This window comes from Trachurus japonicus, chromosome 13, assembly GCF_045865225.1.
Source record: "Trachurus japonicus isolate A0001 chromosome 13, Traja_1.0".
NCBI classification, from domain to species: Eukaryota; Metazoa; Chordata; class Actinopteri; order Carangiformes; family Carangidae; genus Trachurus; species Trachurus japonicus.
Window position 1 is genome coordinate 17188626 of NC_140919.1, and position 27719 is coordinate 17216344.

Below are 27719 nucleotides of genomic sequence, written 5' to 3' on the forward strand. Positions count from 1 at the left end.
TGTGTGTAGAGGTGTGTGCGTGTTGGTCGTTATCAGTGTGGATGTGTTTCCAGCTGTGTCCCGTGTCCCTCAGCCAGGTCTCTGGTCGCCTCCCAGCGCTGGATGGTCGACGTCCATCGCTCCCACTCCGCCTCCCGCTGGTCTGAGATCTGCAGCAGGAACCGGTTAAAACCAGTTACAATCTACAGAGTGTCAGTGATGATCTAGTTAAAGGGTTAGTTCAAATTCTCCTCTCACCATAATCCCTATATATAGTCACAGCAGTAGGTTCATAACCTTTAATTATCGGTGCATGTTGTTTTGAGATCGGCGGGGCAGAGACGTGAGCTGCTCAGTGAACACAATGGAGGTGAACGGTACAGGTCCCCTGTCCCTCATCAAACTCATCAACTACACAATCCAACAACTCCAAAACGCTCTAGTGGACAAGTTGTGACCTGCACATTCACCACGCTATGAGATAATAATGTAACATTACGAGACAGAGTAGTTTTAGAGGCAAATGCAGCCGGAACTACTTTCCAGACTCGGCTACTGGGCGGAGGGATTTCAAAAGCACAAGTAGTTCAGAGCATCTGCTTCATGTGTCGTAATGTTACATAATTATACGTGATTATCTCATATCGTGGTGAATGTGCAGGTCACAACTTGTCCACCAGAGAGTTTTGGAGTTGTTGGATTGTGTATTTGATGAGTTTGATGAGGGACAGGGGACCTGTACCGTTCACCTCCATTGTGTTCACTGAGCAGCTCACGTCTCTGCCCCGCCGATCTCAAAACAACTTGCACCGATAATTAAAGGTGATGAACCTACTGCTGTGACTATAGGGGTTATGGTGAGCGGAGAATTTGACAAAATGTTGAACTATCCCTTTAATGTTTTGAGGAGACTGGTCGTTATTTCCTTTTACTTGAAGCGTTGTTTGTTGTTTATTCAGACACAAACACAGAGCTTGTTTATCCACAAACAACTGATCAACAGGACGAGTTCACAGCTGGCCAGATGTTCCTCTGCTTTTTTAAAAGGCAGTTAATTTGTCCAGTAGTTGGAAATCGATGAGTTTATGAAGCAGCTTCGTCCTGGTTCGGTTCATTCAGACTCTTTAATGTCTGGTTTTTCACAATAAGAGCCTCCTCTGATCCAATTCCTCAGAGTCAGTTATTTGTAACACAGTCTGAACCAGGTGCAGAATAAAAATATAAATACAGTCCACTTCTACTCTCACCACAAACACTGAAATCCTGCTTTAATAAACTTATCAAATTAAGCGACTTTATCCCAGCTGCAGATTCATCACTTAGACTCATTTTCTTTTATAAACAATATATAGTTTTTTTCTTCAGTTTATCTTTTCTCTCTGTTGTAAAAACTTGACTTTTCAGAAATCTTGTTTATGCTGCTTTTTTAAATCCAGAAATCATTTGTCTCTAAATTAAGTGACTGTAACTAAATCCTTCATCAAAAGCCACATTTGACCATTTTAAACCAGTGACTGTGAAGTAAACATTCTGAGTCAGGAGCACGTGAACGTCTCAGGGGGATTTAAATGTTGTTAATAGAGACGACAAGACAGGCTTTAAAGGGACAACGAGGAGTTTTGGAAAAGCAAAGCGTTTTCACACTACATTTATGAGCCTCCGCGCGCACCGTAGAATTCTTCGACCGGCGCAAGACAGACTCATGTTTTCATTCATCAATAATTAAAGTCAGAGGTTCAAATACCGTCGTAGTTCTGACCATAAACGGCGATTCGGCAACGTTATTCTCATGACTCGCCACGAAACCGAAAGTAAGGAAACGCTGGTCGGCTCGACCAGCATCTCCACCACCACTAATAATAACAAAATAACGATAGAGACAAAACGATATATTTATCGAAAATGGAGCCATTAACAAGTGTGGGTAGCGTAGATTCATCCACATTAACGTGAGACTTTTTTATAACCGAATAGAAACTCCTCGTTGTCCCTTTAAGGTTTCTATTCTAAAAAACAGAGTTGAGATAAACAGAAACTTATTCAAAATGAATAAATAAGTGGAAATGAGAGGTAAAGTTTGAGTAACCCACCTGTTTGGAGTCAGTCAGCTTGTTCTGATCCTGGATCCTCACGTTGTTCTTCGTCCTCTGTTCACAGTGACAGAAACATTCATCTTCTTAGCGCAGAAAAATAAAAACAAGGCCAGAAATTATCTCAAGTTTAAGAGTCTGTAGCTGTAAATAAAGTCCCAACTAAAGCTGCACAATAAACCACAATGTAAACACGATCATAATGAAGCCAAGTGCAACATCCAAATCACCCAACAGCTGCATTGTTTTGTTCGATAAAGGTAAAAACATGTTACGACACTGTGCACGGGACAATACATCATATTTTAATTCATTCACTCTGAAATCACAACATCTGCCCAGATGTTCCCAGCAGCTCTGGTCTAAACCTCCTCTCACATCTCTGTGCTCTGTTTTAATAAGAAACACTTTCTAAAGGGCAATAAAAGCCTCAGTGTTTTAAATTAATGCCACAAAAAAAGCTGTTACATCAACAGCCTCTGAACTGAACTGGAGGATAATTAAAAGATAATTAAAACAAAAGTCAGAGTCTCCTGCAGAACTGTGAGAAAACTGTAACTTCATGCCTATTAGTGGAAAGTGAAAATTCTTTACTGAGCTACTGTAAATAGCTTTAAGTGACACGACGACACAAAGTAATGAAGTGTAATTATTCACCTGCTTCTCCAACAGCTACATGAGGACAAGTATTTACAAAAACAGAGATTTCCACCTCGATGTTCTCAAAAATAAGTACAAATAAGTACACAAACCTGCATAAAGACGCCGTTAACAGAGCTGCAACGAGCAAAGCAAACCTGTAGGTGGCGGTGTAACGAGAAGCATAAAGCCACGACAGCCAATCAGATTCATGGAAAAAAACACAACAACAACAACGAAGAATGACACGAGTTACTTTCTGTTCCTTCTGGGATGGCACGAGTTGTCACAGCATCCAAACCACAGATCTACTGCTCTGACAAGATGGCTCCTGATCGCAATGACATGAAATGGTTCACTTCCTGTCTCCTAAAGTGGGCGTGGTCGCCTGTCACCTCCACCTCGTGTTGTGAACGCGTGTGTGGATTTATAGTGGTTGTTGGTCGAGGAAGGTGAGATAGTTATATTTTCTTATGATGACATTAAATATTTTTTTCAAACAGCTACTAACAGTCATGATAAGCATTACGAAAATTAGTTGGCACGGGCATTCGCGAATGTTAGTTGACAGTTGTCGCCAGTCACGCCACCTATATGTTCGGTCTGGAACAAAGTTCATTTTCTCCTGATGTGGCTGTCAAAATGTTCAGAAGAGATGTGGCTTGTGAAAAATGACTCCACTACATCTATCTCTCTATCTATCTATCTATCTATCTATCTATCTAATACCGGCCCTGTATTTATTTTGTATTGGATCGATATCAAAGGCCTTGTTTTCAGTAACTTGAAGATCCATTTTTGTGTAAAGTCTTCTGTGTTTATGTTTTCTAGAAACCTGCCTTGGGACTGCGGCTGAAATTTAGCAGTTGTGCTAAGTCCGGCACATTTAAACTGATGCTTAATGTGTCAGTGTTGATGAATGTGCACTGTCCCAATTCAATAAATAAAGAAATGAAATGAAATGAAATAAACAAAAGACCAAAACCTCATGGAAATATCACCAAATATCATGTAAACATGGTCTCAGCTACCTCCTCCTCCTCCTCCTCTTCCTCCTCCTCCTGTGACTCTCTGCTCCGGCCTCTCTGTGTGGACACGGCCCTCTCCAGATCACACACCCTCTGCTGCAGCCTCCCGTTGGCCTCCGACCTGAAGGACGAATCCTCAATTGTCACTTTGAGCTTCAAAAGAAAAACAGGGAATTCATTAAATAAAAAAATAAATAAAAAAGTAAAAAAATAAATAAAGAATAAAGATAAACCTGAGGAGAGGAGAAGAGGAGAGCTGGTGTGCCTTTTAAATTAATTTCACATGGATGAATCACTGGCTAATTAATTCAGAGCAAAGTATAGATGCAGTAAACAAACACAACTTGTGACGAGGAGTCTGGCAGCCGCCGCTGTTTTGTGCAACTGCATCAAAGCAGAAAGAGCACAGTCGGAGGTAAGGATTGTCAATAGGGATTATGTATATCCATACATATTTACACACTTCACTAAATCTCTCTCTGCTGTTTTTTTTCCGTGGCTGCAGCCTCCGGCTCCTCGTACTTTAGTCCTTGTTTTTGGACGTCTTTCCCTCACGACTTTGACATTGAGACGCTGTTTAATCAGGATTTACAACCTGAAATCAGTGGAAGCGTCTTTAAACAAGAAATTTAAAAAAAAAATGAAATAAAAAAAAGTGAGTGCACTCTGGTACCTGGGAGATTTCTCTGAGCAGCGTCTTCCTGCTGCGTTCATGGTCGTCTGTATGTTGTAGTTTTGCAGCTCCCAGCTCCTCGCACAGTCGACTCACCTGCGTCTGAGCCTCACGCAGCTCCTTTTCTCTGCAATGACACACACACACACACACACACACACACACACACACACACACACACACACACACACACACACACACACACACACACACACACGTCCATAAACACACTATTACTGTGCAGCGTGTGTGTGTGTGTGTGTTCAGACGGCCCACCTCAGGCCGATGGTGGCCTGGTACCGGTCTCTGCTCTGCTCCAGTCTGCTGTGTAAGCTGCTGTTGGTGTGGACGGCCTGCTGCAGCCGCTGGGCCAGCTTCCTGTTGTCAACGGTGACCGTATCCAAGGCCCGCTGCAAGGACTCCAGCTGGACGGGTCACACACACACACACACACACACACACACGCAATCATAATGTGGTCAACATAACTGGATAAACACACGACGGTGAGCCACGACGCCTTTACATTGTGTGTGTTCCCATAAGTTCCCACACACACGGCAGGGTTATTGTGTTTTAATTAATCAGGAATTGATCTGGGAATAAAAACACAATCAACTGAAATGAAACGGGTACAAACAATAGATTTGCGTTGATGTTCAACAACATTAGCTCATAACTCAGAACTTGTCCTGTGGGAACTTTCTTGTTATGACTATGAAATAAAAACCACAGGAACATGTAATGTAAACATGTTTTATACTGTGTGTTCATGTATTGATTTTCCATAATATGAATATAAGTAGACTACATATGAAGTAAGAATAATAATTATCTAAACTATGTTTGTAAAAATTACATTATGGAACAATTTCACATGTTGACAGATGTTTTAGCTCGACAAATGAGAAAAGTTACCACTCTGGATAGTTTAAAAAGCTGCTCAAGACTTTTATTCTATCTCCTTTCATTAATTATACCCTGTATTTATTTATTTTTATCTTGTCTCATTATAATTATCCTGTGTTATTATTTTTTATTACAACCTGTTATTGCTTCTGTATGTATTCACTCCTTCTCTTTAGTGCTCTTTAATGTAAAGCACTTTGAGTTGATTTTAATGTATAAAAGGTGCTATTAAAAATAAAGGATATCATTATCATCATTAGTATTATTATTATACCAACATGAAACTTTATGCATATATACTTATATTGTCCAAATATGTTACGTACATTTATATCCATCACAAAGTCAGTCACTATATATTAGATAGATACACACACATACACAAAAATTACATATGTAAACATAGTGATTTGTAATGAATTTAAATTTTTTCCATTGTTATTTAATTTAAACTGAACATATTCTTGTCCATCGTATCATCAACTGAATACTGATAATTATTATAATAATAATATGATAATGGATGAGATGAGTCTGACAGTGGCTTCATTCAAACACAGTATAAAAACCCTGTGTGTGTGAGTAGAAACAGTGTGTTTTCCTCACAGCTCTGTTGTTGCTGCAGCGAGAAGACGTCAGGAGACTCTGGAGCTTCTCCACCTCCTCCTGGTGTTCCCTGATTTCTCTCCGAGCCTGAAACCTGACGCAGAGCAGAAACAACATGTGACGCCACAGCTGACACAAGCAGATTATGACCTGTAAATAAAACCTGACGTGTTGTCGGGTGTTCGGTGTTCACCTGTCCGTCAGGTTGACGAGCTCCTGCTCCGGCTGCTGACGGGCTCTGGTGTCGGACGTCAGGACGCGTCCGAGGCTTTGACTTAATGAGACGCTCTGCGAGGCCTCCGGCTACACAGGAGGACAAAGTTGTTCATGTGTATATGGGTGGAATTTAAAAAGAGAGATACAAGTGACATAACTGAAGCATTTATCAGGTATTTTTTTGTCTTTTTCTATGTTTTTTTTTTTTTTGTCTTTTCATCTGCACTTTTATTTCTCTGTGCACAACAAAGTGGAGCTGCACTGTAAATGTCATTATACAGCTGTTACAGTGACAATAAAGACATTTTGATTCTGATTTAGTTCAACTCTTGTACCTTAAATTTCCCTCCCTGGTAAACAAACATGTTCTTCTCATTCAGCTCCTTCAGCATCTGGTCCACCTACAGAAAAACACACACGATACGATACGATACGATACGATACGATACGATACGATACGATACGATACGATACGATACGATCACAACACGACATGATACGATACGACATGATATGATATGTTACGAGATATGATATATATGATATGATGTGATGTGATGTGATGTGATATAATGTGATACAATACAATTGCTTTAATCTGCAATACGCAATAATGAAAGTATAAAAATAGATTACGCATTGCACATAATATACAAAACTTCAAGAAATGGGCTTAAATATAAAAGACATTTGTTAATAAGGTTAAGGTTAACGTGCCAAGATACTTTTTATTTAGTATTTTCAGTTTAAGGAAAAGCAGGCTGACAACGAATTGCTGAGGAAGATAAAAACAAAACAAAATGAAGGGGCTCCTCAGTTGGTAATATTATGATCCATCATGCCCAGTGTCTTTAATTGTTCTGTTATGTAGCATCTTCTAAAGTTTTGATATAGGCTATTTAAGGTTTATTGTCACTGTAAATGTAAAAGAACACTGCACCAGGTCAAACTAACATTATAAATTGCATTGTATATAGATAATAGTGATAAAAGAGTCTTATACTGAGTCTGATGGACGACAGTAACGTTCCTATATACAGTAAATCCCTCCCTCCCTCTCACCTGTTGGTGCGGTGAAGCTGCCACATTTCCCATGAGCCTCTTGTTCTCTCCCTGCCGACTCTGCAGCGTTGAGCTCAGAGATCCAACCTCCCGCTGTTGGTCACATGTTCACAACTAAAAAACGGAGACCAGCAGCAGCAGCAGCAGCAGCACCACCAGCAGCACCACCACCAGCAGCACCACCAGCAGCAGCAGCAGCACTATGACCGGTCATTGTGTGAGTAAAGCAGCTGCAGAGCTACAGAACAACAGGTGTGACGGTTTCTGACCTGAGCGTCGCAGAGTTGCGTCTCCAGACGTTTCTTCTCACCCTCCAACTTCCTAACATCGAGACACAGCTGTGGACGGGAGGAGGGTTACGCTAGGGATCCACTGGCGTCAATGCGATTTCTTGCCGGACGCGACGCCTCTGAAAAAACGGACGCTTCGGTAGGCGGGAACACAGACCGGCGAGTTAACGGACAGTGGACAAGCAGACCCCCGCCCCCCCGAGCTGTTCTCTATCTCGCTCCCCATTGGACAGCGACCCTGCGGCGGACGCATTCATTTGCATAAAGTTGAGCTCCGGTCAACTTTTGGACGCGCCGCAACCAAAGACGGTTTATAAACCAAGACCTTTCATGACGAGTCAGCTTCCTGTATGCATGTCACGTGGGCTTCTGCACGGCCACGCCCCTTTAGAGAGACCAGAGGCAGTTTGGAGTGTATTGATTCCTATGGGACAATTTAATGTGAACACCGATTATGATCGGGCCTTTCTCCCCACGGTCACTGAAGCAAATTTTGGACTCATTTTTCACAAGCCACATCTCTTCTGAACAGTTTGACACCAAAATGGTAATTTTCAGACGGAGAGATCCGGAGAAAATCCACTTTGTTCCAGACCTGTCTCTGTCTCTACGACACACTCTCGCGAGATTTGGCACAGATCTCCTAGGCAACGTCAAACAAACGGCCGCGAACTCCCGTGAAAATGATTTAAATTATTTTTGGCATGCTAAATATTACTGTTAGTAGTGTAAATATTTAATGTTATCATAAGAAAATATAAATATCTCACTTTCATCTACCTACAAATTGTATAAATCCACACACACACGATCACAGACGAGGTGGTGTGACGGTTGGCCACGCCCACTTAGAGAGACAGGAAGTGTATACCATTTCATATCATTGGAGCAGCCGCTCATGGAGTATCTTTCCATTTATTGAATATCTTTGCCGCAACTGCTCGAACGGACGCGCCGCGTACCCAGAATGCTTTGCGGGCGCGTCATTAAAGGTGTACAGAAAAGAAAATTGAATTTGAGCCCACTCTGGGTCATAAAATTAGTGTAATAACTCATCTATCAGACGATGTAGGCCAAACTTTGTGCAAAATTCTATTTTTGAGTAAATCCGTGATGAAAGTGTGTATTTTTTTTTTCGTATTGGATAATGCAGGCGCACGGATTATACGTCAGCCTGTACACGATTCACTAGCCACTGATATTGGATCCGTAATCCGTCATTCAAACGTCTGAGACACGCACACACACACGGAGCTCGGGCTCGCCCCAAACTTTGAATATCCCGCCCGCTCGATAACGACCAATCAAATTCATTTTCCTTACTCGGGTAAACTCGTGTTGCAGCTCGTGACAACTCGGCGCGACAAACGGGACAAACGGCCATTTCTGTACACCTTTAATGGTGCAGACACACCAACTCCGGCGGCGACGGATCCCGACGCAGCTAATCGCCGACCGCACCGGCGAGTGGGCGAGTCTGTGTGACGTGGTGCGGAGCATGAGTTTCGCTCTGCCGTTTCCAACATGGCGGCCGGGTCACAAACGATCTCATTTTACAGTTAAACAACACACTAAAGTATGTTTCTGAAAACATTTGAGGCAGGAAATGTGTAGTGCAGTAACAGAATCTTGATTCACATTTGATTAACACTGCCTAGTTTGATAGTTTGAACGAAGTTTCTGGAGCCGGCTGCATCCGTCAGACGGACCCAATTTGCATAAAGTAGAAGTGGAGTCGTGATTATGGAAATTCACATACGGCGACTGGACCGTCAACTGGACGTGTCGGATCCATCATGCACCGCGCGACCGGAGCTCTTGCTCTGCATAGACAATGAATGGGATCCGTTGACTTGACGTCCGTTGCCGGAGTTGGTGTGTCTGCACCATAACGGTTTGACGCGTCCCATAGAAATGAACAGGCAGCCGCGTCGCGGCGGACGAAACGAACGCCAGTGGATCCCAGGCGTTACGCCGGGTTCACACCGGACGCCGAAGCGCCGCGAATAGCCGCGGAACGGAGACCGCGTCCCTTCGGCGGCCAAGTTAACAGGTTCTGTAGTTCAGACCAGAGGCGAAGCGCCGCGATTGCTCGCGCCGTGCATTTATCGTTTCGGCGTCTGTTCTATTTTGTGCGCGAGCCGCGAGCAATCGCGTCAATCTTGGCAGGAAGTCACACATGAAACAACGAGAGAATCCGGTCAATTTTCAAAATAAAGCACTTTTCAAAATAAAATACAGCGATTGACAAATGCGACCGTATTTATATTTGTCAGACTCTCAACAGAGAACAAGAGAGATGAAAACACACACACACACACACACACAGGATAGGGAGACACGGAGTGGGCTGGCTGCAGGGGGGCGGGGGGGTCAAAACACACAAACAAACAGGGAAAGAGAGAGAGAGAGAGAGAGAGGCAGAGACGAGTTGTTGTAAAGTGAAGGACGACGTGAAATTCATCTTGGAAGTGAAGTAGGCTACAGGGAGTTGTTTGACCCACAGCACACGGTGTTATAATTATATGAGGTTATTTACTTATCCATGATGTAAAAAACACAGCTCTGAATGTGAGTAAACAACAGCTGAGGAGCAGAGGCGCTCGTGACCGCCGCGGAGAAATCAGCGTCTGGTGTGAACTGGAGGGACGCGGCTCGCGCGCGATTTCCGCGGCCGCTCCGCGTCACGGCGCTTTCGCGTCCAGTGTGAACCAGGCGTCAGACTCAAAGGAGGACGTCTTCCCATCCTGCAGCATTTGTTGGACTCAGTGTTTGTGATGTGTGAGAGGGTGATTATGCACATGTGTATGGATGTTTAGAACGCTATGTAAATTGATAATTTCTTACCTTTCTATTGTTCTTATTCACCTGCCCAGGGACTACGGATGGAAAGTAGCTAGTAAGCTAAATCCGGTACAAGGCATCTCTTCTCATTTCGAGACTAATGTTATTTTGTACATTTTTGTCCCTGATACAAATAAACGTATTAAACTAAACTAAACTAAACATACCTGATGTTTTGAGCCCTGCAGCTCTTTCCTCGTGGTGTCCTGCTCTGTCCGGGCGGCGCTCAGCTCCTCCTGCAGCCTGTCGACGGTTTGCTGTGCGGTGGAGCAGCTGTGCAGGAGACCAGCGTGGTCGACTTTCAGCTTCTCTCTGGAAGAAAGATTATTTCTTATTTCTGTAGATAACAAGTTTGCACATCTTTTCTTTTTTTCTTGATTGTTTCCTGCAGCTTCCTGTGAATCCCAGACTCGAGGCCGAAGCCGTTATTGTTCGGCGACCAGGTAAGACAGATTTCATCAACGAAAAACCTGAAGATCCTCCATCATATCAGAGGCTGGATGAGACTGAATCTGATCTTTTTTAATAAAGGACAACGATCAAATATCAGTCTGTGTGCGGCATTAGAAACCAATATATCTGTCTAACCCCACCCTCAGATGTTAATATCTCCTTCTCCTCCTCCTCCTCCGTTATGAGACTGTGAACTCTGGGAGGGAAACAGGTGCAGCTGATGATGATGATGTCGATGATGATCCGTCTGTGAGCTTCGTCTAAAAACCAAATGTCTGAGGATCTTTGATATTCATGTGAAGAGTCTGTTCTGCAGCGGGAAATGATGGTGTTTGTCACAGTGAGGGACAGTTAAAGTCTGGTAGTGTTACTGTGAGAGTGTATAGGATATAGACAAATATAAGCATTGGGCTTCAACCTTTTCCCTTTCTGGTCACTGTATGACTTTTTTTTTGTGTAAAATTTTTGAAATGTAATTATGTATGATAATATCTGCTGGCTAAACTGTCCACGCAAAATGGTTGACTTTGATGTTTGTGTTGTGTGACCGAAATAAACAATTTCAGTCATTCATTCAAAAAACTTAACTGGTATCAGGGACCTACAGTCGGACTCTAGTGACGTCACGGAGCTGCAATCAAACATCAACATCTCAACAGTGTCTCCGTGACCTCAGTGTTACTGAGTGATGTCACTGCTGTCCACAGGTGGCGTCAGACTCACAGCTCCTCCTGCAGGTGAACGTTGTGCGTCAGCGCCGCCTGCAGCTCGGTGTGAGCGCTACGTGCTGTCGCCTTCAGCAGCTGCTCCACCACTCGACTCCTCTCAGCCTGGACGACATCACATCACATGTATTTACACATCAGACATGTATTTACAAATGGTTCTTCAGTCACTGATCTTTTCTTCTCTTACCTCCAGTTCTGTCTTCAGCTCAAACACGTGGGAATCCTTTATCGCTGAAAACCAAACAAACACATGCAGCTCAACATCTAAACATCAGCATGTGTGAATCTTACTCCTCTTCCTACAACAGTGTTGACTCTGGAGCTAGAAAAAAAAAAAAAAAAAACTATCACACAAACAGATAAATAAGTGACAGTGACTTCCAGGGAACAGTCCCACCTCCTGGGAAATACACTCCTAATGATCTGTTGAATATAAACACTGCAGCGCCGTCCAAATGTAATAAGAATCTCTAATTGCACTAATTAACAAGTTGAATATATTTATTTTTGTAATGCATTGTGGTGGCTCTGTGCAAGGCTGTTTCCAGTCTGTGTGCTGTACTAAGCTAACCTGATGTGTGGAAGAAAATTCTTATTCAGTGTAGATCAAAACCTCATGAATGTCTCTGATTCATTCACTCAACACACCTTCTTGTCTAGGTCTTTGTTTCTCTGATACAATTACCTTTCCTTCTTACTCTTGATAATTAAGTTGTATGTCTCATGCTAATTCCATCAGGACCTTGACATGCAAATGCCTTTGTTTCCCTTGTAACCCTATGTACCCCCCCCTTCCTTGTAACTGTATATCTGTCCCCTTGCCCTTCATTCTGGGTCAGTCTATTGTCGCAGACGCGCTCTGTGTCAGTAGGCTCACCGTTTTCCGGATTACTATTAAATTCACCACACCACAGCACACTTTGGGTCTGAACTGCTGATTTTTCTACAACAAATGGTGCCGTGACCCGGATGGCAACACACTTCCAAGGAGACTCCTTCTTCCAGACCAGAGGATCCATCAGTGACTTGAGAACCCAAATTAACTAGAGGTAAGGGAGCCTTTTAAAAACCCAATTGTGGTCGCTGTGTGGTCTGATGGCCTGTGAAGTTGGAGTCCCAAAGAAGTTGACGCCATCCGATTGTATGTAAGTCTGCTGTGTGGTGGTGAAAAGAGGGGTTAAAGCTTTTGTGAAATATGGAGTAGAGGTTACTCCCCAAGGTTTGATTGATTGAAAAAAATTGAAAGAATTTATCCATGGTTTAAAGGGTTGAGTAGTGGGTACTCCCCGGAGGTTGAGTAGTGGGTACTCCCTCTTAAATGAGTCGATGCTTTCTCTCGTGAATGTATAGAAATACTAGGACTTCATAACCCCACACCAGGTTTTGAGGTTATATTGTTTTTCTAGCCTTTAGAATTTGACTTGCTCTCCTATCGGTAAAGCATTCCAGGGACGGGAATACTCATAAAAAAAAGCATGCTATGTGTCTAAGTACTTGTGAATACTTAGGAAAACTCGAATTTCATTCCCCACAACACAGAGTTTGAGATTGCTTGTTCTTCTAGCCCTAAAATCGATGATTCTTTTAGTGGTCAAACTATTCCTGGGAAAGAAAGACTAATTCCGGCCAAGAAAATTAAAAAAAGAAAGACAAAAAAAAAGGGGGGCCGAAGTGCAGCTGCAACGGAAAATAAAATGGGCCTTGTATATATTTTATGTTAACAACCCTTAGTAGAACCCCAGATTTCCTTTTGTGTCATTTTGTCTTGTTTTGTTTTATTTTGCTTTCTACTATTAATAAGTAAGATTGTTGAAAGAACTGGGAAATGTAACATGGTTGAAGGTATTGAAATGTGTAAATTTACTGAGAGAATTGAGACGTGAATATTTATGGAAAATTTGATGTAATTTTACCTTGGGAGATCCAACATAATAGAAAATGGGAAGTTGTTTAAGTAGAGGGTTAGAGAGAGATTTGAGTGGTCCTGTAAAGTACATGCGTGATAATTATGGTAAAGAAAGCATTAAATTTGTTGCAATTTGGACTAAAATAACTGTAGATGATGGACTTCTAAAATTTCCCCAAAATAGCACTTTTGATCGAACGCAATTAGAAAACCTAAAAGAGAGGTTAAGCTCTCGTAGAGATAGAAATAAACATTTCTTCTCTCTTAGACTTTGGAGAGATGAAAGTCGACGTCGCCTTACAGACTCTCAATTGGCTTCACTTTCTGATCAAAATAAGAAATTGGTAGCTCAATTGGAAGAAAAAAAAAAAAAAAAAAGACACAACGCAATTGGAAGAAAGAAAAAAAAAAACACAACGCAAACAAAAATTAAATTAAACGATCACACAAATGTAACTTCTAAAATTAAAAAATTTAATATTTGAACGGTAACAAAAAGTGAAATGAGGGAAAAGTCTGTAAATCATGAAATGTTAAAAGAATGTTTACAGATGGCGAAAGCAACACAAGAATTGCTTCTTTAAAAAAAAAAAAAAAAGAAAAAAAATGTAACTCACACTGACACTACAGCACCAAGCTCGTAGATTTCCCTTTGTTTGTTTCCACAGTTGGCAGCTTTGAAGCCTGGATCCTGACCTTGAAGACATCCCACCGATTCATCCCTCAGCCCACCATAGAACTCTACGATACCCAACAAGAGAAGAGAAACCGACTCCTCCAACGTGACACAAAAAATAAATAAATAAATAAAATAATTCAGGAGCAGCTCATCCTAATGCATCTGTTCAACTACAAAACTCTCCAGACCCCTCTTCTACAATTGCACACAGACTGTGTCATCCCAATCAAGATACAGCCTTCAACATGCCCACGACTGAAGTATCTGGACCAGAAGATACAGAATTTGGTTTTCTGTGTAAGGACTTCTACTGACATCAACACAGTCTGGAAACATGGACAACCCAGTCATGAACGCAGAAGAAGAGGACGTGGCCGACACAGAAAACTGGGGACACTGGACATTGGGTATGAAAACTTTCTCACAAGAACATCATCAACTGAAGCAAACTAAGACTGAGGATGATCGGGGGTTTGTCGAAGGGAAATGGATCCTTGCTGACAAGCTTGACCAACCTGTGAAACCTGAGAAAGGTACTGCACCATATTCACACACCCATAAAGTGTATAGATTATACACATCGCTACAAATTGTGTTTGAACACTGACACTAGTTATGAAAGAACTGAGAAAAAATTATGTGTTGTGTTCATCAGGTCAAAATAGTTACAGATACCATTACCATCCCACTTAAATGTGCAGATGGACCAAATGCCCCATTAACCTGATGGGCAGATACTTGATGTGCAAATTAGGCCTTTGTCTGGTCTCAACCCCAGATGTAGCAAAACAAACTGATCTAATTTGGAGCCAAATGTTTTTCACACTACTTTGTTCACCACACCCTAGACCTGCAGTATGCATATCAATGGAAATTGCAACCCTTAACGGCCTTTTCCAAGCTTGTTACAGAAGCCAGAAAAAACAGTTTTTGACACCAGAGGAACTGCATTGAACCTCTTGTGTCACCAGGACCTGATGAGACATTTGAAAAAGGTTGGTTGGGAAAGAGAGTTGATACTGGAGCACACATCTACCGGACAACACAGATGTGCTTTATCATTCTCTCTCACACCAATTCAATTTTGACATGTACACCACAGACCATTTGATTCTATACATTTACACTTGCAATTAGAGAAAAGATTGGGACCCATTTAAGAAAAACAATGTAAGCGCGCAGCCAATTGGCAAGAAAACATCTGAGAACTATTCTTAAGAGTTTAACATCTGTTGTGCACACTCAAAGAAAATCCAGCTGGTAGTACCTAAAACACTTTTTAGGTTTGTTTGTTTGTATGTTTGCATGTTTGTGTGTTTGTATGTTTGTTTTTGTCTGAAACAAGTTAAAACTATTTCAGCCCTACAGGAGGTCCCTAAGACACTGTGGGTTGTCAGTCACTATGATGTTTGGCCTCATATGAACCTATTGTGATCACTCCAAAATCAAGAAGCTATCGATTTACATAATGCCAGTCTTTGAGTCTTTTAAAGCAGTAGGAGTAATTGTTCCCTGTAAAGACTCCCCAGTTGGCACACCTTTGTTCACCTCTCCACAACACGATGACTAAAATTTGACACTGTACTTTTAGAAATGTCCAACATTACTGTCATAAGATGCAATATTTTTAACCCTATCACTCTTTCCCCCCCACCAGATGATGGAAAAGAACATAACTGAATTGCTATCTTCCAACAGGTTGACTCCTGACTGGACCGACAAGAATAACCATTAACAAACTAACAAACTAACTAACTAACTAACCTGATTTGGTTCTTTCTTGTATTAGATCTGTTTAAGTTCACTCTCCTCTCACTATTTTACTCCCACTTTGCTAATGTGACACATGGGTAAAACCATGTGTCAAAAGGGGGGATATTGGATGTGTATGTTTTGTTTATACAACAGATGCAGCAAGTGAAAATCAGCCTTTTCACGACCAACGTCCACACCACTCCATGATTTCCAGCTCTGAAGATGGTCACTGCAGGAAGGAGCCAACAAAGGGACCAGCTGTGAACCAAAGCAACACAAAGAGGAACTCCATGGAATCAACAAGGACCATCCAGATGCATAGGTCCTTCTCCATCACACCTAAGACCCATCCAGCACATCTGAGGAGCAACACAGGCCTGATGGCCCAGAAGACGAAGAACCTCATTGAAACAACGTCACCTACCAACAGAGCTGAGGAGCCATGCACCTTGCATGGCAGCTTCCGCCATCAGTGTGTGAATGTGTGTGTGAATGGGTGAATGTGATGTATGATATACTGTAAAGCGCTTTGGGTATCGTTTCCGATGGAAAAGCGCTATATAAAATACAGACCATTTACCATTTACCATTTAGAACCAACGACCGCATTGTGGCACCCACATCTCTGTACCCATGGCTGGCCCGAATGTCACATGGTTTCTCACATGTGAACAAAGGAGCAATGTGCCAAAATGTGTTAAAGGACTGGTATGCACCAGGATTTACATCCTATGCAAAAGACTATTGTGAAAAATGTCTAATATGTCAACAGCATAACCCAGGGAAGACAACGCGAGTGGAAATGTCAACACATCCACCATCCCGGGGCCCTTTCGAAGCCCTACAAATTGACTTTATCCACATGCCAAAATGTGAGGGATATGAATATGTTCTTGTATGCATTGACATGTTCTCCAACTGGCCTGAAACCTGGCCTTGCAAGAAGGCTGACTCTACGTCTGTGGTGAAATGTTTACTGAAAGACATTGTTCCACGGTTTGGGATTCCACAAAACATCAACTCCGACAGAGGAAGTCATTTCACAGGACAAATAATGACTGAACTCTATCAAACATTGGGAATTAAACAAAGACTACACTGTCCATATCATCCACAATCCTCAGGGTTGGTTGAAAGACACAATGGCATCCTGAAGAACAAATTAGCCAAACTGTGTGCTGAAACGGGACTGAAATGGACAACACTTTTGCCCCTGGCCCTCATGTCAATGAGGTCCTCTCCTATCAGAAAACACAAACTCACACCTCATGAAATCATTACAGGGAGACCAATGACTGTACCAGTTAATTCAATAATTTGCATGAAGGAAATGGACCTTCACTGTATGGATGAAACCATAACATCGTTTTGTTATGCCTTAACTAATGCCGTCCAGTCTATTCATAAACAGGTAAAGGCGGTCCAGACATCTCCAAACATCGAACTGTGTCACGACATCCACCCAGGCGAGTGGGTTTGCATCAGAGAATTCAGAAGGAAGAACGCGCTGAAACCTCGCTGGTCCAAACCACATCAAGTCCTACTCACCACCAACACAGCCGTCAAGTGTGAAGGTCGCCCCACTTGGATTCACGCCTCGCACTGTAAGAAGACAACTCCCCCACCATGCACCAGAAGACAACAGAAACCCCCACCATCCTGTGGATCGTCTCTTTCATCACCTGTGGGATCATAAAGGGATTCTTCATGCTAGAGGACTACGCAGGCACCGAAGGCCCAGAAGTAGAAGCAAGACCCCAACAGCCGACGTTACACCACAGTGGCTTACACACACTTCACAAAAGAAGCCAACTAATACACAGTTCTCAAAGTTTATCAAACACTTTTCTTAAAATTAGCAAAGTTAGTAGCTAACAACAGCCCCAACCCCAATAACTGTTATGTGTGTGGTCTCATTCCACATAGCACGGAAGAAGGACTCCCACTGATGGCTTCTGTGATTACGAACTGTGATTTTTGCCACATATTACACTGGAACTCCACCTATGAACACTGTACCTGCAAAAACCCACCACAATTCAGAAACATAAGCTGTCCCCAAAATCAGGCCAATTGTTATTTTTGTAACACCCCACCCCCTCTCAACCTTGTAATGGTTCCAGACACACTAGATTGGTGTGTCAAAGGCAAAGGACATATCAACCTCGGAACTTCAAAGTGTAAGACGGTGCACAACCTACCGACAGAACACTCTTCAACAGGATCTTCAGGTGAATATGGACAATTTGCAGACATGCTTGGAAAATGCTCTATGCCACTTCCAAAAGGGATTTATTGGATTTGTGGCACAAAAGCTTTTGAGTATCTACCAAAGAACTGGTCTGGAACATGTGGTCTGGGCCATGTGATTCCAGCTATGAGAGTACTCCCAAAACCACCTGAGGTCCAGATTGTTAAAAGAGACTTGTATACACACACGCAGTCCACTTGGACAAGATTTTTTGGTGCCCTTATTCCAAACTATGGTGTCATGTCCGCTCTCGACCAGATAAGAGATCTTTCTCATGCTGTTGAAGATCTTGCCAACACCACTGCCAAGGGTTTGTCACTACTTTCACAGGAAGTAACTGCCATTAGAATTATGACTTTACAAAATCGTGCCGCACTGGACTATCTTCTAGCATCACAGGGTGGAACTTGCGCCATTATTGGAACAGAGTGTTGTGTTTTCATACCTGATAACAATACTACCCTACAAGTGATAACTAACCATATCAACAATATTGCAAATCAACTTCATCACCCAGATACCCCGGGTCTTTTTGGTTGGCTTAGAAACGAATTAGGATCAGTGGGTTACCTAATTCTTGAAAGTATGCTCCTTGCTTTTGGATTTGTTTGTTTTATTGGTCTCATAATACATTGTGTGAAATGTATTCTCTGTTACTCCATATCTAGAAACACCACTAACATCATGTTATCTACACCTTCTCAAGATCCTCCAAATGAGGAAGAGGATCCTAACTTCTTGTGCAATATTAGAATAGATTTTGAAGATGTCTAGATGGTGTATTATTAAAATTGGTTTAGTTTAAACTTTTACACTGTGATCTCTAATGATCACACTTTAAATTCCCTTTTCCTGTATTTAATTCTTGGTAATTTTACTTATATCTTCTCAATTATTTCTAATACTACTAAAATTTAAACATGTTTACAAACTGTTTTACTAAATTTACTTTGTATTTTTTGTTTTTACCTCATGGACACAATTGGTATGCTCATTACTTAAATTTCATTTGGATTGCGTCATTTTACTGTATGTTAGATTTTTCTCTCTTTGATAATTTCTCTAACCTTCTGATTTTATTTTTTTTCTTTAAAAAAAAAAAAAAGGATGGATTGTGGAAGAAAATTCTTATTCAGTGTAGATCAAAACCTCATGAATGTCTCTGATTCATTCACTCAACACACCTTCTTGTCTAGGTCTTTGTTTCTCTGATACAATTACCTTTCCTTCTTACTCTTGATAATTAAGTTGTATGTCTCATGCTAATTCCATCAGGACCTTGACATGCAAATGCCTTTGTTTCCCTTGTAACCCTATGTACCCCCCCCTTCCTTGTAACTGTATATCTGTCCCCTTGCCCTTCATTCTGGGTCAGTCTATTGTCGCAGACGCGCTCTGTGTCAGTAGGCTCACCGTTTTCCGGATTACTATTAAATTCACCACACCACAGCACACTTTGGGTCTGAACTGCTGATTTTTCTACAACAGATGCTAACTGTAGCTTTGATTTAAAGGTAAACAAACAGTTGATTCCCCAATATGTAAAACTTTGCAGCCGCGTTTTCCTGAATGTTCTGTATTAGTGCGTGCAAATAAAAGGTAAAGTAAAGTCTTTCTGTTGTCATTAGTTGTAAGTGGGGAAATGATCTGTTGCTAAAGCTACTTATTAAAACAGAAATGTCATATATTGTTGAGTGTCACATTCTCAGATGTGAGAGTTTGCTGCTTTCCTCCGTACTTTCTATCTGTTGCCACAAGAAAAAAAAAACAGCGATTTTAAGGACGACACCTTGGGGTTCTGAGAAATTACTGTATAATTTTAACTTTAACTTTAACTTTTAAATTATAGTCTTAGCCCCCTTGTGATTCATGCTGATATCTTTATACATGATGAAACCGTGTCTTTAACAGCTCGAGACTCCTGAGTGACGACCACATACATCCTATCATGTAGTTGACCAAAATAACTTCTCTGGAGGATACGTATCTGTATTATACAACTCATTTCTAACTTATTTGCGATGAATCTGCAGGTCTGAGGGACAGATATGCACAATAATTTATCTAAGAAAGGTTCCTAAGCTCAAGGATAGATGATACAAACCTGTGTATTTGGATCATAGGCAGTCCTAACTATTGACCTAATGGTTTTATAACTTCTAAAAATACCAGGTCGTTACCCAACATCTGCTCTGAGAGCTCTCTAATGGACGTAACAGACGACATGTACTGTAAAACCTCACAGTGGCTGAAGAGAACGACCTTTTACTTTGTCGTAGAAAAGAAAAGTTACATCACTGTGAACAAAGTCGACAGGTTCTGTGACATCTGGAACATCTTTTGTAACTTCCTGAAACCTATTAAAACTGTAGCTGAAGGATGTTATAATGATGAACTGAACTGTCTTTTTCCTTATCTTATTATTCTTATATTATCTATTTTATATTATTGTCATATTTGATACTTTTTGACACCTCTATACAGTATAATCAGTGTCATTTTTCTCTAATGTATAAAACATAAAATTTTAACATAAAAAGACAGACATGTTTTATTTTTATATTCAGTTTTGAGTGTTTTTTTATTGAATGAGCTGCTGCTTCAGGTCCATTTTGTTGGAATAAATGTTTGAAGTAAGATGAATAGACTGAAAACTTTTTTGAAAACTTTTTTTAACAGATGACATGTTGATCAAGATTAAGTGTGTTGGCATCTTTTGCTATAGCAATCGCAATATCGCAATATTGTGATAATATCGTATCATCGTGATGTCTCTGGCGATTCCCACCCCTAATAAATTGTGAGCAATCCACCTTTTTCCGGACGTCAAAAACATAAGCCGGTTTTGCTCTTCCGGTGGAATTTTATGTTTCCATGGTTTCGGTAGTCGCTGTAAATGCATGGATTTTTTTTTTTTCAATGAAAATCTGTAAAACGCATGGATCATCACACCAGCTTTTAACAATGGATATCACACAAATTGACATCTGTGTTAAAAGCCAGCGTTAATAGATCCATGTGTTTACTGCAACTATGACAACGACTGAAACCACGTAAACGTACAATTCCATGACGTTCGGAAAAAGGTGGATACATTTTTTTAAAAACTGCTGGATATATCAAGTATGATATGAATGAAAATTAAAAATATGCAAATTGTTGTTGCTTTTTTCACATTGTTTGTCAGAAGGTCCTATGAAGACTCCAGTTTTAAAGAATTAGACTTTTCTGACATTGAATGATAATTCATGCTTCAAGGGGTTATTTTAGTGCCTCCTTGTTCTGTGTTCTTGTGTCTTCAATACAGACAAGTTTAAAAAAAAAAAAAAGAAAGAGGTGAATCAGTGTGAGACTTGACAGACAGCAGGTGAGATGTTCTGTAATTTGATGTGTGATGGTGTCGGCGCGGCCACACTCACCTGTCTTGTCTCTGAGGCGCTGACAGAGCTCCTCCAGCCGTCGGCCTCTGTCTCTCTCCTCCTCCAGCTGCTGCCGGCCGGTCTTCACCTCCGCACACAGGAGCCGGCACCGGGACCGCAGCAGCAGAGTCTGGGAGGTCGGAGAAAAACAGACAGCGACGTTGGCTGCTGTCAATCATCGCTGTGTGTGTGTGTGTGTGTGTGAGTGTGTGTGTGTGGACCGTCTTCTTATGATCCTACCTGTCTCCTCTTCACCTGCAGCGCTGCCTCCGTCTCCTCCAGCCGCTGCAGCAGCTTCCTGCGGGAGTTCAGGGCTTCGGCCGAGCGAGCGGCTTCCTGCTCCATCTCCTCTTTCATCTGAGGGTTGGAGCATGTTCGGTGGGTCAGTGCTCACATGATACAAGTTTGACAAAAGACAAAAAGGGTTTAAATTTTAAAAATGAAAGGACACAAACCTCCCTGATTTTCTGACTCATCTCTACTTTGAACGACTTCAGCTCCTGAGCAGCTGCAGTCACGTCAGTCTGGAGGTGGAAACAAGGTGGAAAGTGTAATATTTAACAGCTTGTGTTCAACCACCACCTCTGAGCTCAGTTTTTATTTTAAAATCAACTCAAAACCAGTTCATAAACTCATCTGCTAAAGAGAAAATGGCAAGAAAACAGAAATAATCTAATGATATTTAAATTCAAAATATGAAAATGTCAAACCAACACATGACTGGAATCGAAATATGTTTCTTTTCTTTTTATAGTGTTTATTCTTGGATTTCCTGCCTCAGCAGTGCTGAATCCATAAATGTTGACTGCAGTATTTTGTTTTGTTTATATACGATGTTGCCCATAAAGTTAGAATAATTTTTTTTTTTTTTTTTTTTTTTTTTAAGTATATTTTTTGGCTTTTCATGCCTTTATTAGATAGGACAGTTGAGAGTGTGACAGGAAATGGGAGGCAGAGAGGGGGAATGACACGCAGGATAGGGTCGTCTGACGCGGGATTCGAACCGGGGCCGCCTGCAGCGAGGACTATAGCCTCAACACATGGGGCGGGTGCTCTACCAACTGAGCCAAACACCACCCTGGAATAATAATTTTTTTTACCTCTTCTCAAAAAGTGATTGTGACAATGTGATTTATTTTTAAATAGATAAAGTGTATTATCTTCTCAAATCTGGTAACTTAGACTTAGTATGTGATAATCGCACCTGGTCAACTTTAACGGGCGACAGCATATAAAGCATAAAACTTTGGAAGTTGCACATTTGTTTTATGACTTGTTGAAACATGGTCCAGTTTAAAGGGATAGTTAAACATTTTGGCAAATTGGACCATTGCCATAATCCCTATAGTTTTAGCAGTAGGTTCGTTATCTTTAATTGTCGGTGCAAGCTGTTTTTAGAACGGCGGAGCAGAGCCGTAAGCTGCTCACGGCTGCTCATCAAAGACACAATCCAACAACTCCAAAACGCTCTGGTGGACAAGTTGTGCCCTGCACATTCACCACGCTACGAGATAATAACAGAAAGTTACGAGTCTGGGGCAGTTTTTCAGCAAACAGTCTCTGCATTTACCTCTAAAACAACTCCGTGTCGTAACGTTCTGTTATTATCTCATAGCGTTTTGGAGTTGTTGGATTGTGTATTTGATGAGTTTGATGAGGGAAACCAAGAAATCTCATTAGCCTCCGTAGCGTAGCTCTGAGCAGCTCACGGCTCTGCTCCGCCGTTCTAAAAACAGCTTGCACCGACAATTAAAGGTAATGAACCTACTGCTATAGGGATTATGGCACTGGGCCAATTTGCCAAAATGTTGAACTATCCCTTTAAAGAACAATGGAGAGGCGTTCAAGAACATATAGTGAACAACATTAAACAGAACCTGGGTCATTGTAAAGTCACAGGCACAGAGAGAGAGACGACTTTACATAAGTTATCTGGCTCATTTATATAATGACGACTGTCAGAAACATCATCATCCCATCCAGCAGTGATGATGCTTCTATAATAATAATTTTTTTTTAAACGGTGAATAAAATGTCACACTATAACCAAATATAGTGTTACCTTGGCAACAGCGGCCGCCTCCACCGTCTCCTGCAACCTCTGCACCTCAGTGTGAGCCTCATCTCTCTCCCGGTGGGCCTGCTGCAGCTGCTGCCTGAGCCTCATCACCTCCCTCCTGCAGGCCTGCCGCTGCTCCTCGGCCTCCTGCTGCAGCGCCGCCAGCTCCCGCTTCACGTGAGCTGCAGCAGGAAAAAAGACTCACTTTTTTATTTTATACATTTAAGTTTGTGGTTGTAGCGTGACAAAATGTTGAAAGTTAAGGGATGTCTATGGATATTTTGATTCATGCAGGTCATCGTTATCTCTGGGCAACAAATTGAAGTCCAGTTGCCTTCAATTCAATTTGTTGCCCAGAGAAAAGTTAAGGGGTTATTGTTCAAGTTTTTGAAAAAAAAAAAAGAGTATATTTCCATATTTTTTAGGTTTTACCACAGTAGAAGATATTAGGGTAAGTGTACCTATTAAGCCCACGTACCATATAAGCCCACTTGTGACTTTTGAGTCAAATAAAAAAAAAACTACATCACCATTTTTGCTGGTTCATGGTTCTTCCAATGAAGCAGCTTGTTACATAAATTATACTTTTTATTCTAAGCAAATCAGATTTGTCAATCTTGAGTTATCGAAGCATATGTGTGACATGTGCCTGCTGCTCCCGAAGAAGTTGCAAAAAAACTTCAGTGATTTTGATGCCCTGAAAAAACAATATTTATTCCATATTTCTATTCCGACTTTAGCTAAGTACTCATTTGTTATCAAAATTTAAGAGATTAGTGCTTTAAATAAAACATGTGTTAGAATTTTACTAGAATTAGAAATAGTTTTTCTTTTGAATTCAAAATATGCATTTTAGCATGCTAGCAAACAGCCCACATGCTGAATCAATACAGCCACTGCATAGCATTGTTCATTGCCATGACATAAAGCATGATAAACATGGATAGTTTACATTTTTGTATGCAGAATATCCTATTGTATTGTTAAATTGATAATACATATGAATATTTATCTTTATTTATTTTTTAATTAACATTTTTACCAAGTGGGCTTAAAGGGGACAGTAGCAAAAAATCACACCATTTAGGGCAGATGTAAATGAGTATAGCTAATTACTTAAATACATGATCAATTAATACTTTTCATGTTATGTTAGTGCAGCTTATATAGATTCATGTCATGTAGTTGTTTTTAAATGCCATGTGTGTAGAATAAAAATATTCAGATTTTTAACCAGTAATTCACTGATGTTCCCTTTAAGCCCACCTGCTCCCATTAAGCCCACTGGCTGTGTTTCAATGGAGAGTTTCTTCCTTTTGACTTTTGAACCATTTTCCTGCCTAAGTTTGACCTCACCTAATCAATCAGCTTCATAATTCAGATAATTAAATACCCAAATTTAAATATTAGTGATATTGCATCGGCCAATTCATTCATTTTATTCATTGTTTCTATTTAAGCTGTGTTTTTATGTTTAAAAAGTTATTTGTTTAGTTGTAAATACTGAAATTGATTAATTTATTATCCTTAAAATAGTATTGAACCAGGAAACTGTCTTTCTCTCAGTCATTGGGTCTTCAGAAATCTAGATAAAAACACTTTCAACCAGCTGGTTGGACCAGAAAATTTGGCCAAATGTAAATGCCAATTGTATAATGTAGGATAGAGATACAGACAAAATGACAACAGATATTGAAAGCTTAAGTACCGAAGAGTAATTTCCATTCTAATTTTTATTTTGTTCATGAATAGTTTTTTGGCTACATTCCAAAGAAGACTATTTCAAATGCCGTTTACAAGGCCGAGGAGAGGAGTGGAGACAAAATGAAAATAGCTATTGAGAGCTAAGAGATTACATATTTTAATAGAATAAGTTTGGATTTTTAAGATTTTTAAATATATATATGTATTTATCAACAAATCATGAAGTGGGCTTATTTGGAACACCCATGGGCTTAAACTACATTAAGTACCCATTAAGCCCATGCCAGATTTTTGGTATATTTTGACAAATTAAACAATAAAAACAATAAAAATTGCTATAAATGAACGATTGACACTTCAAATTAGACAATAGACTATCATTTGAACTAAAATGTTTTCACTTAAATTGGGGTGGTATATATTAAAAATGGCTGAAAAGCAGATTTGGTGGGCTTAATAGGTACACTTACCCTAAAGGTATGAAATAAGATAAAATGTGTGTCTTTTTTTCCTGCTCCCGCTTCACATGAGCTACAGCAGGAAAAGACACATTTTTATCTTATTTCATATCTTCTACTGTGGCAAAACGTAAAAAAATATGGAAATATACTCTCTCTTTTTTTTTTTGCAATTTTTTTGTTTTATATGACATGTTCAAATGCTGTGACCACAGCATGTTTGAGTCCAGATTTCATTACACTCCCCTTAACTTTTCTCTGGGCAACTAATTGAATCGAAGGCAACTGGACTTGTATGTGTCAGACAAATACAAATACAAGTCCAGTTGCCTTCGATTCAATTTGTTGCCCAAAGATAACGATGACCTGGATGAATGAGAATATCCATAGACAGACCTTTCCACATTTTGTCACTGTATATTTTCCTGTCTAGTTTTGCAGAAGAAACGGGGTATGGTCAAACCTGTGAGTGTGTGTTTGCGTGTGCTCGTGCCCACACTTGGGCCACCCCTATCAAAAATGTCTGGTCAGGCCCCTGCATGTGACATTTTCCTGATTAATCCAGGTGTGTCTGACCATTGTGACTACTCAGACACACCTGGATTAATCAGTTTGTCCAATAATGAATAATGTAAGACAGGAAACAAAGGAGCAGCATTAAGTTCAGGAAGTAGTGGAGCTGTGCAAAGAGCCCAATTGGTCTATCACATAAAAGCCCAATAAAATACACTAAAGTTTGTGGTTGTAACGTGACAAATGTGGAGAAGTTCAAGGGGTATGAAGACTTTTCCAAGGCACTTGTATATGAGATCATATTTTGAAATATCTGGGTAACTACATCACCACATTTTGTAGTACACTTACTGGGATCACTAATACTTAAGTTATTGATATAAAAGCCACTACCTGAGTGGGAGGGCTCCAGCTCTCTCTCAGTCTCCAGGCGGAACAAGGTGAGTCTGAGGGTCTCTAGCAGACTCTCCATGCGGCTCACACGGCTCAGCAGGGAGTCACGCTGCACTGTGTCCTCCCGCAGTGCCCCCATGTCTCTGATAATCCCCTGGGCCTCCTCCTCGGCCAGCAGCAGGCGGCGGTGCAGGAGATCCAGCGGCTCCAGCGGCTCCAGCGGCTCCAGAGGCTCCGGCTCACCGAGGGACATCATCCCCCAAAGAAGGTGACCGCGTTCAGGCAACTTTTCCAGCCACTGTCGCTTCACTTCAAACACATTTTATGAAATTTCCAAAGCTGGACGTTCATTTTAACAAACATTACGCGCTATTAGTTTTCAGCACCCATATATATATATATATATTTTTTACGATTAAAAGTAAACAAATCACAACGACGGCGTAGTTCAAGTTGTTAAAACGAATACTAAAGTACAAGAGCAAAGTAAAACGTAAATATTTGTGACGTTAGATGAAATAATCCCATGAACTGTCGCTTTTTATTCTGTTTTAAAGTTTTAAAAACATGTGGTGGTTCCGTTTTTCACCGTAACCACCGCTACTTCCGGGGTCCGTCTCCATAGCGACGTGTCAAACTGTTTTTCTGCTGCATTCAATGAACTGTCGGAAACATCACAACCGGCTGAGATTGGCGATAAAACTCGGCAAAAAAAGTTGTTGTCAATTAATACTACAATTTATGACAATCATAGAATTTGATATTATGATAAATATGTATCTTATCATTTGTTATTTTTACTGCGTTGGGTCGAGATATTTTAGGGTCGGATAGCAGCGGCTTTGTTTCAAAAATATAACGAAGGAAGTGTTTTTTTCGTTCTTCAGAAAAGCAACAGTCAAAATAGTAGAAACGTCCATCAGTAAAACTTAATACAGTTCAACAGCATTAACTACAGATCTCTGTAGAGAACATAAAACTAATTGTATTATCAAAACTGTTTCCAGTTCATATAAACGGATCTCCGTGAACTACGACTACCATAGAAATCATTGTTTTCAGATC

General features: G+C 40.8%; 2 protein-coding genes across 3 annotated transcripts in view; one reads left to right on the top strand and one right to left on the bottom strand.

Moving 5' to 3' along the window:
• The window catches only part of ecel1 (endothelin converting enzyme-like 1), a 59364-nt gene extending 59215 nt beyond the window's left edge, over nucleotides 1-149 (top strand). The window contains exon 20 of one of the 2 annotated variants that reach the window (XR_015037458.1): nucleotides 12-149. The gene's annotated coding sequence lies outside the window, so the exon portion shown is untranslated. The remainder of the gene's footprint in view (nucleotides 1-11) is intronic. The other variant, XR_015037459.1, reaches the window with a different exon arrangement.
• Nucleotides 150-3715: 3566 nt separating this feature from the next.
• On the bottom strand, nucleotides 3716-26994 carry LOC146975779 (coiled-coil domain-containing protein 150-like). Its single transcript, XM_085796656.1, has 16 exons — nucleotides 26655-26994; nucleotides 23590-23768; nucleotides 21983-22051; nucleotides 21768-21884; nucleotides 21528-21657; nucleotides 11705-11748; nucleotides 11513-11619; nucleotides 10504-10648; nucleotides 7472-7540; nucleotides 7203-7295; nucleotides 6476-6541; nucleotides 6118-6227; nucleotides 5925-6018; nucleotides 4686-4834; nucleotides 4410-4536; nucleotides 3716-3889 (listed from the first exon to the last, which is right to left on the bottom strand). Exons 1-16 carry the CDS (start codon nucleotides 26908-26910, stop codon nucleotides 3716-3718), a joined length of 1929 nt encoding a protein of 642 aa, XP_085652782.1. The 5' UTR covers nucleotides 26911-26994.
• Nucleotides 26995-27719: the final 725 nt, after the last annotated feature.

Coding starts and splice junctions, on each gene's coding strand:
- LOC146975779 (XM_085796656.1), bottom strand. CDS start 26,910: ATGATGTCCCTCGGTGAGCCGGAGCCTCTGGAGCCGCTGGAGCCGCTG. Junction 23,769..26,654: donor GCTGGAGCCCTCCCACTCAG/GTAGTGGCTTTT, acceptor TTCCTGCTGCAG/CTCACGTGAAGCGGGAGCTG. Junction 11,620..11,704: donor AGCTGAAGACAGAACTGGAG/GTAAGAGAAGAA, acceptor GATGTCGTCCAG/GCTGAGAGGAGTCGAGTGGT.